The sequence below is a fragment of the Falco punctatus genome (assembly GCF_963210335.1).
Source record: "Falco punctatus genome assembly, chromosome: 6".
NCBI lineage: Eukaryota > Metazoa > Chordata > Aves > Falconiformes > Falconidae > Falco > Falco punctatus.
Window position 1 is genome coordinate 83,374,651 of NC_137585.1, and position 12,760 is coordinate 83,387,410.

The following is a 12,760-nucleotide window of genomic DNA, read 5'->3' on the forward strand; positions in this document are numbered from 1 at the left end:
TATTAAATAATGGGATACAGAAATAGGTGATGTACAAAACTTGCAAAGCTCATGCAAGACAACTTCTTTAACACTAAGACCTGTCCCCTTTCCTCCCTGGGTGCCTCTTGTATTCTTACAGATCTGTCTGTTCAGTCATGTACAGTGGAAATGGTTTGGGGCAGAGATTTACGTTCAGAATAAAGTAGTTAACTCTGTCATTGACTGTCAAATATGATAAAGAATAGTAGAAAATTTCATAGGCAAAGAGGTGAGGAATTATAAAAATTTATTTCATGCATTTATTTTCTTTCTTTATTTCAGATGATTATAGCAATATATTGACATCAAAAGGGTTCCCAAGCTCTATTAAAAACACCTAGTCTATCTTGTGTCATCTGTGTTCTACTTTAATGAATACCCGTAAGTCTTATTAGGGAAACTGACTGGAAATGACTTATCTTTCTATTATTTCAAGGTGACTCTTTCTCCTAATGAGAGTAATACTTGTTCTGCAGTGCAATTTCATATAGTATAGATCTAGTATATCATCAAACAAGGACAAAACCAGTATTTCTTTATTTTGTATTACTTATTTTGTGATTAGTCCAGGCTACATCATGTAGATTTTTGTGGCTTCCAGGAATAATCTCTGTCAGTCTCCAAAAATCTAATCTTAGTACTGGCCTTCCCTGTCCTCTTTCCCCTTCTTTCTCTGATCTACCAAGAAAATAATTTAGTTTCTTTTTCCAGACACACAGATGTGCACCAGATGGTTACTGATAGTTTCAAGGTCCTGATGGGTTACTGGAATAATTAGTGTTGGTGTGAGATTTGTCATCTAACTATAATACTGAGCTGTGTACTCAAGCTTTTAAAGTAAAAGGTTTATTTTATTAAGAATTTGGAAATAGTGCTTCAGATGTCAGTGCAGATAATAATTGATCTCCAGTTCATGGTCAGAAGTTCACTCAACTCTCTTTCATATGTAAAATTCTTGATCTTATAAAAGGGATCAAAGGCAATCTACGTTTAGGCGTGGACTAATTTTATGCCAGAAGAAACAATAAGATATCAATCGGGGAATGATTTTAATGGTGAATTGGGAAATACTTCTTTATAAAATATGAACATAAGGTGTTGAAAATGGTAGCTAAATTGATACATAAATATGATTTATGCATTGTGGAATTAAGAATATAATCCTTGAAAAACGGCTTATCCCAAGCATCTGTTAAGTCTCACTCTTTTGTGCAAGTCTTTGTTGCCACCACAGGTTTGATGTGTTTGGATTTATAAAGTATAAAAATGAAAACAACCCTTAAGAAAATTTTTGTTCTGTATATGTTACTTCCAAATTTAATTTGTGCTGTAATGGATATGCCTTCTAGATCTAGTATATGGTACATATTGTTTTGATAGCTAAATCTGATTAAAATAAACTATTAGTTCTGTTTGTCCTTGACATAGGAACAAACCCATTCCTTTTATTTTTCAGTGTTCATCACTGTCTTAATAGGAGTGTCACTTGTAATGCAACTGTCTTTGGATGTAGCTGCAACGACTACATCATCAACAGCTCTTGCTTACATTATTTAGATACTTTCTCTAGTATTTTCATCTTGGAACCAGTTTTGAAACAAGTTGGTTGTCATCCACCAAAAATACTGAATTTTTGCAAGCAAAGCAGAATAAATAATTCCTGTACAGGGAATAATGTGTAAGTCTTTTAACAATACAGAACTGAGTGGGATTGCTGGCTACTAATAGCATGCATAAGTATGTGCAGGATTGGAGCTTTATAAAATCCCGAGCAGAATTTGAGCTTCCTTTCCTTAAGATCTACTGATTAATCACTTCAGGCCTACCCTACACTACTCTTTCCTTTCTGGTTCTGATCAGTTAATCCATGTGTCTTTTAAAGCACATTTGATGAACAAATGGGAGAGCTGTGGAGGTATTGGAGCTCCCTTGAGTATATCATCCTTTACACGGACTCAATCTGCTCTCTGACCAGTTCTTTATTTACTTAATATCTGTCTTTATCCTGCTGAAGGCCTGATGCATTCTTAACTCAGGACTCCCTAACCTCATAAAAAATGCAAAGTCATAACTGTTTTCATACAGTGATGCTATTCTTTCTGGGTTTTGGGCCGTGTATTTGCAAGAATGCACTTTGGTATCTGAGTAAGACTTTCGCAGTGAGTGGGAAAGGGTAGTGTTCTCCAAATGGACATTTGGAGCTGTTAATGTCACAGGACTGACATGCCCTGTGAATGTGCCTGTTCTCCTTCAGTGACTGGAAGGGGCTAAGACCAGTCTCTTGAGGAAGGTCATCTAAGAAACTGCCTACGTTTAGGCATTGTCAATACAGCATGCATGCTGCATGTGAGAGGAGTTCTGTTCTGTTCCATTCTGTTAGTACTGTGTAGTTCAAAAATGTTTTGGGTTTGAGGTGTTCTTACCTTTTCCAGGTATGGGACATTGGAGGTCAGCCAAGGTTTCGAAGCATGTGGGAGCGTTACTGCAGAGGAGTCAATGCAGTTGTGTAAGTTTTCTTGTATATGCCCATACAAAATGTATTTTGAAATATATACTGTCAGTATAGATATGCTTTTCTTCCTGTCCACCTCCGTCACATAAGAAGACCCAACACAATAAAAATAGTGTGTTCTACACATTTAGCAACCCAGATATCTAAGTAATTGCATGTTCCGGGTCATTTTTCCCACACAGGCCATATTTAATTCTCTGTCTTCCTGTATTAATAAATGCAAGGCTTACACAACTCAGGACTGTTCTAATGCTGTTGTCAATGCAAAAATATTTATCACATTTCAGATGTTTTAATGCAACTTTCTGCAAGCAATGGACAATACCATAAATAACTTTATTCCCATTGCAGTTACATGGTGGATGCGGCAGACTTAGAGAAAGTAGAAGCTTCAAAGAATGAGCTACACAGTTTGATAGATAAGCCACAATTGCATGGAATTCCAGTAAGTATTTTGATTATTATTCTTATCTGAATGTAGACAGTGTAGCCACAATCCTCATGAATTGGTTCCTCCAGACTCTTGAAAATAGTGGCTTAAATATGATGCAGCCTTGATACGTAGAGTACTCTTACAAAAATTATTGTGAAATTATTTCAGGGGACTCAGCATCTTATCAGTACTGCACCGTATGTTTTCTTGTCTAAAGGTCAGCATAGATTTTGAAAAAAATCATTTTCACATGTGTTATTACCAGACAGTAATTACTTCCAGTCTGTCCCCTTGTTGACTGGGTTTGAACCAATGACACAGATAATGTTTCTGGCAGTATCTTAACGCACATGAGCTTTGTCTTTCTGAATGTTGGCAGACATTAACATCAAAGAGTGTCCTCTGCTTCCAGAGATTGTGGAGGAGCTTGACTTCTTAGTTTTTCAAACTAAACTGTGTGGAAAAGATGCAAACATGCGTCCATTCTCCAATGGGATGTGTCAAAGAATAGTATATTTTGCTGAAATTCTAGTGAGGAATTATGGAGGTGGAGACTAATGTTATGTAATTAATGTAATCTGCCAATTTAGACCTAGTAGGGATTAGCATTGATCTTTGATGCTGACATCACCAGCTGAGAGTTCATAGCTGTGATCATAATAAAGAAAACAAAGGTACATACAAATCAGGAAGAGGTTACCCGCAACTTGGTATGCTCTTCTTGGCCCCTTTTTTGTAAGCAAATATTTGGACACTTGACCAGTGCAAGGAATCAAAGTGATCTGAGGATGAGTAGACAGCCAACATGAAATCATTGTGAGAGTAAAGCTCTCACACATCCATTCTTGAAGGAGAATTTTTCAAGGGACTTTCAATCTTTTTTTATAGTTTGCAATTATTGTGGTGGTTTTATATGTTAAGGACATATTGAACAAATCCTACAGAAATCTATATAGCCATGCTGTTCATGGCGTGTGGCATTGTCTGTCCTTTGTACTGTCTTCACATCCTGTTTTACTTTGCACTTCCTTCCTGAAATGATAGCTCTCATATCTTCAGAAGTATTTAATTAAGTTCCTTTCCTTTTATATGTTCTAATATCACATTCCAATTGTCCAGTTGATCAGCATGGTAGTTTCCAAGGTACAGTAATGTATTTTTTACTTACTTCGATTTCATAGGTAGTAACTAGTATTGAACTTCCTTCAATGTATTGTACTCAGGCTTTGGCATTATAGATTTTAAGGTAGCTTCATTAATCTGAGACTGCAAGTAATGAGTTTTAATGTGTTCCGGATTCGTGGGAAATAATGGGACAGTCTTGAATCAGAATTGTAATACATTTGGTAAACAATAATGTAGTCATAATTAGAAAAACCTTCCATTGCTTGCTTTATCTTAGAATGTGCTCAACGCATTTATCTGGCCTTAATTTATACTGGAAACCTTAAGTATCGCATAGGAACTCTTTTAAGTTCCAGCATGTATTATTATTCAGTAAATTTTCTGCGTTTCTCAGATTTAATTCCTAATAGCTGCCTTTCTGATTTCTACTGTGGATGCTCAAAGTGGAGCAGGAAGAATCAGTCATTTGGCTGGTGCTTGGGTGATACATGGATTGGATGCGTGGTTATTCAGTATGTCAATGTTAAGAAAAGCAGGGGAGCAAAACTGTAAAGAGTATCCTGTCTGTGTCTTGAGGACCCAGCTGCTACTGCTAGGGCCCTGCTTTTCATTAACATTACTCTGGTCCTGTGACTTGAATGTCCATTGATGGCTTGAGTGCGCCTGGTGTGTGCTCTCCTCCAGGTTTAGGTTCATGCAGTCTGACACCATCCTATAATGCTATCTGGAATGGAGAGATTCACTGCCAGAGGAGACTTCTGATACTGAATCACCCAGAAATACTTGGATCCAGTTTTCAGAGGGTGTGCATCCAGCATCCGACCCTGACTAGGAGCAGGATTTCCATGATGCTCCCACAGTGATTGGTCATTTTGAGTGTGTCCACTATTGTGTTGTAAATATTTATCTGCAAGATCCAAAATAATGCCCACAAATGGTTAAAGAAAAAAATAAAATTTTATTGCTCCTAGATATAACTTGAATATGAATGATTTGTTTCAGGTTTTAGTCCTTGGAAACAAAAGAGACCTCCCAGGTGCACTGGATGAAAAGCAGTTAATTGAGAAATTGTAAGTAGCTGTCCTATGCAAAAAAGCTGAGGCAGTGTGTAAGAGGAAATTGTTGGTAGTCTCTGGCAATAACCAGCTATAACAGATTCCATTTTACGTTCTCAGACACTCCACTTAGAGCTCTGCTACCAGTTGGAATACTAATCTAGGCTGATAACACTGCAGTAGATTTGAACCTCTCTTGATTATTATTTTGGTTGTATAAAGTTGTTTCAGATAATCCTGTTTTCCCATCACTGAAGATACAACTGCTATAAATAGTAACAAGCTCACTTTCACTTTTCAGAGTACATTGTAGTGGCAGTTAAATGCTTAAATGGTATTAGAACAGAACCATTTCAAACTACTGTCTCTAAGTAATTCAGATATTTTTGGCATGTATCCAAAGCATATACTTAGGAATTACTGAAACTAACTTAAATTTGTGCATCGTAAGGGTAATTGTAAAGGAAGTGCATAATTTTGTAAAAATGGCTAGTGTATTTTGCAGAGTAGGATTCTATGTCTCAAGTTGCATAATTTTAATCAATAGGAAGTGAAGTTTCAGTATACAAGGATGGTCCAAAGGCTGAGCAACTAAACTGGTACTTGGGAAACACAGAATGGCTGGGGTTGGAAGGGACAGCTGGAGGTCATCTTGTCCACCCACGTTGTCAAGCAGAGCTGCCTAGAGCTGATTGGCCTGGTCTGTGTCCAGATAGCTTTTGAATATCTCCAAGGATGGAGACTTTGCAACCTCTCTGGGCAATCTGTGCTAGTTCTTGGTCACCCTCAGAGGTAAAATTTTTTCTTTATGTTCAGAGGGGGCCTCCTGTTTTTCAGTTTATGCTTATTGCCTCTTGTCCTGTCACTGAGCTCCATCTTCTTTACAGCCTCCCTTCAGATACCTGTAGATGTTAATAAGATCCTCCCTGAACCTTTTCTTCTCTAGGCTAAACAGTCCCAAGCTCTCTCAGTCTTTCCTAACATGTGAGATGCTCCAGTCCCTCAGTGATTTTAGTGGCCTTTCACTAGGCTCTGTCCAGCAGCTTCACATCCTTCTTGTACTGGGAAGCCCAGAACTGAACATAGCACTCCAGGTATGGCCTTAGCAGTGCTGAGCAGAGAGGAAGGATCACCTCCCTCAGCTGCCTGGCAACACTCCTCCTAAATCAGCCTGGGACACCATTAACCTTTTTTGCCACGTTGCTAGATGTTCCACTTGGTGTCCACCAGGACCCCCAGGTCCTTTTCTGCAAAGCTGCTTTCCCAGACAGTCAGCCCCTGGCACGTGCTGGTGCCTGGGGTTGTCCCTCCTCCAGGGCAGGACTTGCACTCCCCTCTGTTGAACTGCTTAAGGTTCCTGTCAGCCCATTTCTACAACCTGTGGAGGTCCCTCTGGATGGCAGCATAACTCTGGATTAGCAGCCACTCCTCCCAGTTTTGTGTCATCTGCACGTGTGCTGAGAGTACGCTGCCCTCTCGTTCAGATCCTTGATGAAGATGCTCATCAGGGTTGGACCCAGTATTGATCCCTGGGGTACACTGCTAGTTACTGGTCTCCAAATAGCCCTTGTGCCACTGATTGCTACGTTCTGGGCCCACACATTCAATCAATTTTCAGTTCACCTCACTGTCTACTCATCCAGTCCACCATACTTTCTCAGCTTGTCTATGAGGATATGGGAGACAGTGTCAGAAGCCTCACTGAAGTCAAGGTACACAATATTCGCTGCTGTCTTCTCACCTACCAAACTGTAGATTTCATTGTAGAAGGTTATCAAGTTGGTCAAGTGTGATTTTCCCTCTGTGAATCCATGTTGAGTACTCTTAAATCACCTTCTTGTCCGTCATGTGCCTGGAAATGGTTTCCAAGATTAGTTGCTCCATCACCTTCCCAGGGATCAAGGTGAGGCTGACTGTCATGTAGTTTCCTGGGTCTTCTTTCCTGCTCTTTCTGAAGAGTGACATTTTCTTTCCTACACTCCTCAGGCACCTCTCCCAGTCACCAAGATCATTCAAGGTTATCGAGAGTGGCCTCACAATGACATCAGCCAGCTCCCTCATCACTCGTAGGTGCATCCCATCAGGGCCTGTGGACTTCTCTATGTCCAGGTTGCTTATGTATTGTCTGATCTCTTCCATCAAGGGTACAGTTTTCTTGCTCTGGACTTTCCCCCGGGTCTCTGGCGCCTGGGATTTCTGAAGGCTAATCTTGCTGGCAAAGGCAGCGTGCAGTACTTCTGCCTTTTCCATGTCCTGTGTAACCAGGTCCGCTGTCTCATTGAGCAATGGGCCCACTTTTTCTCTTGTCTTCCATTTGTCACTTACGTACTTGTGGAAGCCCTTGTTGCCTTTGTCATCCCTCGTGAGATCCAGTTTCGGTTGGGCTCTGCATGCTTGGGGGCAGTGTTTCTGTATTCCTCCCAAGGTTCCTGTCCCTGCTTCCATCTTCTGTATGCTTCGGTTTTGTAATAGGGTTTTGCCAGGAGCTCACTGTTCATCCAGTTATGCCTCTTGGCTTTTTTTCTAGTCTTGTTAGTATAGGCTGCCTTTGAGCTTGGAGATGATCCTTGAATATTAATCAGCTTTCTTGGGCCCTTCTTCACTACAGGGACTTATCCCATGGGACTCCCAATCAGATTCCTGAAAAGGCCAAGTCTACTCTCCTGAAGTCCAGGGAGGTGACTATTTAGTTCTCTTCTTTATTAGAGACTCTTTCCTTCTTGGTGCCTCCGCTCCCCATCTGCTTCAGGAACATAATCTGTTTCCTGCATGTCTGTGTCACTTGTGTGAAAATAAATAAATGAAAAAATAACAAAGCGCTCAGAAACTCTGAGGGGGATAGGGAAATTCCCAGAAAGAAACAGAAGTTAATTAAGAATCAGTTTCTTTCCTAAATGCAGAGTCATGGTTTCAGTAGGAATCAGATCTGATTAATCTAAGTATGATATAAACATCCTGAAGATAAATGGTGCGATCATTTGAGTACTGTTATTTGATTATAAGAGTTATTGGAGATAAAACCTCTGAATTCTAAGTGAAAAGATTAAAAGGTGAATGCTAAGACGTGGTAGTGTTACTTGGTTGCCTCTACAAAATGTTTCTTTCAGTTCATGGATTTATGTGTTTTTATTATTCACCATTACACTGACTTAATGAGAAATTTGATTTTTTGTGAAATGACTTACAGTTTAAGAAATCTGGGCTTTTTTGTCAGCAGTAGCATATTTTTAAAAATGTAATAGCTGAGGGTAGAATTGAACCCACTGAGTAAAAAGCAGAAAACATGTAATTTAATGAAAATTTCTGTTGTCAGCTTTTGTGGAGTTGTAACACTACTTATTTTATTGTTTCTGTTTCTGTAGAAACCTTTCAGCTATTCAAGACAGAGAAATCTGTTGCTATTCTATTTCCTGTAAAGAGAAGGATAACATTGGTAAGCTGCTTCTTCTTACAGCATCATCAGTGTATACTTTGTACTTTGGATCAGATCTTACAAAAACGTTAATGAGTTCCTAACATCTAATTCCAATATGTAACTGGAAATCTCAATTTACTTTAAAAGATTTTGTTGCAAATATTGCATGCAATTATGTTTGTTTTAGAATAGAATTATATATATTTTAAAAGTCACTTGTAGAATTGCTTTGTTTCATGAGAAGTTAAGAAGTTAATTTCACAGGGGCCTTGGAAAAGCATATTTAAAACCCAAAGTAATTGAATTCTTCACAAAAACTGTGTTACATTTTTGAAAATAGTAACTGGGTATGAAGGCTTTCCAATTACTAGGTGATACTTAAAAAAATTTTGGTAAGTGTTTTGTTCTGTACATGCTTTTACTTTGTGATCAGGCCTTACATGCATGTGGCTGTATGGCTGTGTTCCTCAAATTGAGGGACTAGTGCTTTTGTCCTACTGGAGATGGAGAGAGTGTATCCTGAAGTCAGTGAGGACCTGTAAAAGCCCCATAAGGTGTCTTCCATCTGCCTTTGCTTTTTGCCCTTTCCTTTCTCTCCTTTCTTCTCCCTTTCTTCTGCTTTCCTGTCTCTGTCATGTTCTTCCCTTTCCTTCCCTGCGCAGGGTGGGAGAAAGGGGTTGAAGCACAGGCTGAGCCAGCAGCAGCAGCAGCCTGGGGGCATGCTGCCTCTGTGCCATGCTTCTTCCCTGCACACTGCTAAGCAGTGCTGGACAGGAGGGATACAGCCTGGGTTAAAGCTGCTTTTGAGGAAGCCAGAGTGGTTAGAAAAGCTGGGCAGCTCTGTAGGGCTCAGCTGAAGGAGAGATGGTAGGGGTGGGAATGGGAGGAGAGCCACTTTCTCTCAGCAGCAGGGGAAATTTCCATCCTAGGCAGAGAGGACCAGGTAGGGAGCTGGTGAGGAGACTGCGCTGTCTTTGGACGGGCTTTGGAGAGCTGGGGGAGATTTCGGCTGTGTGCAGGGACGCATTAGGCAATGAGGACTTCTCTTGGAAATGGTGTACGTGATTTGGGTGCGCTGGTGTGAAGGAGACCAGACCCAGGTTTGCTGCAGCTTGGGGTGCAGCAATTATCTCTGAGGGAGGGAGACAGAATGTGTTGTTAGACTGGGGAAGATTGACTTTGGGATATAAGAACTGAGGAAGACAACACGGTCAGGATTATCTGTATAGGTGAAGGGCAGTGAAGGTATTTGAGGTCTTAGAAATTTAGCGCTTGACCCTCATCAAATTGCAAGGCTGCAGTGGAGGGTCTCAGAAGTGTTAGTTGTGACTAGAAACTGGTAAAATCAGCCTAATTTCTGAAAGGATCCTGGAGACAATAGGCTTTGGTCCTGGTTCATTTATGTAGATGGCCTAGAGGAGAAAAGCATGCACAAAAAGCATTCTGAAATTTGCAAATGAAAAACAGTAAGAATGATCACTAATGCTGACCCGTGTAGATCACTTCCTTGTAGAAGTCCTGGGAGAAGTGATGAAAAAAAGACTCAAATCCTAACTAAGAATCATTCACATGTCTTCCAGTGTAACATTGTGCCTAGAAGGCTAACCTGGTTCCTGAATATTTGCACAAAGGTGTAACAAATGGGAGCAGACTGCATATATCACATGTGTTTGGAACTGTATGGGCATTACTGGAGGACTGTGTGCCATATTTTGAGGAAGACCTTGAGAAACTCAAAAGAGGTTGGACAAGAACCCAGAGAGATCAAAGGACTGGAAAATATAATTTATAATGAAAAGCTATAATGAAAATATATTTAGTTTATTAAAGTGATGAAACTACTAGGCTGTTAAGGAGAAAACTGGGAGCTGTCTTCTTCCTCTGCATTTTTGATTGATGTCAGTGCAGTTGAATGAGATTATAGTCGTTTTTCAGCGCAAACTGCAGCCTAGCTAACTGGTCTCATCAGGAGGTGTAGGTCTAAGGCTGCCAGTTTCTCTGTCCTGAGAGCCTGTGGAAGATCAGTATATAGATACTAGCTTCGTTTTAGATGCCGTGGGATGCTTTTGTCTTGCGGTCTCAGTGCCTAAGCTGGTCTGCCAGGATATTCATGCAGTGCTATCTTGAACTTAGGACAGATACTGCAACAAATTTGAATTTGAGGACTAGAGCTCGTGCTGCCCCCTGACATCCTTGCTACCTCCGTGACAGATGTTACTGCCTTGAGGCAAAAACATCTAATCCACTCATGAATCAGTTTGTGAACTGCTGCAGTTTTCAACACAATGCATTAGATTGTATCAGGAGGGATAGCAATTTCAGCTATCAAATTTTAGTGCAGTCTTGCATGTCTTTCAGAGACCTTGGGCTCCTGCAACCTACCTAAATGGCTTCTTAATGCTTTGTCAGATGTTTGTCCTTCTCTTTCCTTCTGGTTCTGTATTTCTGCCTTTGTTCTCACACCACATTTCATTCTAGTCTGGATTTTACAGTTGATTTTATGGTCATTTTAAATCTTTGTTTTTCCAACAGTTTTTCATCAGTGGCTTAGAGAACTTGATGTCAGTCATCATATATCAAGAATAGAAAATGCACATAATTTAAAAACAAACAAAACCCAACCAAACAAAAAAACCTTATCTGGAATTTTAAGTACTGAATTTTTAATTCGGTGTAAATGAGAGCCTGTGGGTTCTGTTTGTTTTTTTTTAGTTTGTATTAACCTGCTCTAGTTCTGTTGCCCTTTTACACTCTGCTGACAGGCTGTTGAGTTTTTCATTTTGTTTTATCTATCTTGGCAGACATAACATTACAATGGCTTATTCAGCACTCCAAATCAAGACACTGTTGAAGAAAACTTTTGCTGAAGATAACTCTTTCCCAATCACTTTGATTCCTATCAGCTACACACAATTGAAAAGATAAAGAATGCAACTGTGTACTACCAGGACTCACTTTGGTCATATTTGTTAACAGAAGTAAAACTGAGTTATGGCTTGTCTCTCTATTTTGGTTCTTTTTTAAAAAAACTCCAGGTATTTGTCGGCCTAGGTGAAATTCCTGAACGCCTTAATACAAGACTGAAAGAAGTGAATATATTTCTGGGCTGAAATGTTTGAGTTCATGCATGTGAATTGTCAAATACTTAGTAATTTTTTTCTAATTTGAAACATAATAAACTGCACAATGGAAACAGATATGACTGGTTTTTTTTTAATGTATCATATAATTATTCATACAGAATGTTTTCGCTGCAAATGCCTGTAGTTAAATAACGATCGTCAATTAAAGCCATAATCAAAAGCATATGGATATAATGCAGTTAATCAGAACACTTTCAGATAGTTCGATAGGCGAGAAGTTATTTCCAGAGTCGTGTATTTGTAGTTATCTAGTTTTTCTGGTCACTAATATGAATGATTCATATGAATATTCTTTGGGAACTGAAACATAAAACAAACTCTAGACAATCCTGCCCTTCTTTGTTGGGAGAATTAAGCCTGGAATCGCAGTGGACTTTTTTCTGTCTTAAACAGAGAACGAAATACAGAGAGAGAGCAGATGAGATCATGTGCATCTTTCCCAACATTATTATCCCCCAAAAAGAATGGATTTCCTAAGCAATTTTATTGTAAATGAGATCATTTTCACAGTGCTTCTGGACTACTGTTTCCATTCCTGAACCCTGTAGAATTTTCAAGTATACAGCCTAATAGAGCTATAGGATTAGTTCTTTTGAAACAGGAACAATTCACTTTAAATTTTGATGCTTTGCTAATGTCTTACAGATTCCGAGTGATTCATTTAGAAACACTCTGATGGGAATTCTTCTGTGAGTTTGGAAGTTCTATTCAATGTGGAAAGTTCATGTCAAGAAATAGTAGATAGACTCAAAAGTTATACAAGATAGGTGCTTAGTGGCCAAATGTTTCAAGGACACTTGCAGAAGGAAGAGGGAGAAGTTCTGGGATGCTGGTCTAAAGATGAGGTAAATCAACTCAATTGCTATAGTATTGTAAAAGGTTATAAGTCGTTTATGTAGTTCTTGCACTTAATAAGTACATGTCTATAAAAACAGTGGCATGCTTTGTCATTGGATGGCTAAGGTGATGGAATTTTGAACGCTGTTGGTGCTGACGGACTTTTGCAGTAGTAGAGCTGTCGCAGAATGCACGGGAATTGCAGTCATTACGCATACC

The 12,760-nt window shown here is 39.5% G+C and overlaps 1 protein-coding gene across 1 annotated transcript in view; it reads left to right on the forward strand.

Annotated features, from left to right (window-relative positions):
• LOC308066534 (uncharacterized protein) overlaps positions 1–11,758 on the forward strand; it is a 31,238-nt gene extending 19,480 nt beyond the window's left edge. Inside the window, exons 3-7 of the mRNA XM_080393970.1 lie at positions 2,454–2,527; positions 2,885–2,978; positions 5,094–5,161; positions 8,509–8,579; positions 11,363–11,758. Coding sequence (XP_080250096.1) covers positions 2,454–2,527; positions 2,885–2,978; positions 5,094–5,161; positions 8,509–8,579; positions 11,363–11,412 — 357 coding nt within the window. The 3' untranslated portion in view covers positions 11,413–11,758. The remainder of the gene's footprint in view (positions 1–2,453; positions 2,528–2,884; positions 2,979–5,093; positions 5,162–8,508; positions 8,580–11,362) is intronic.
• Positions 11,759–12,760: the final 1,002 nt, after the last annotated feature.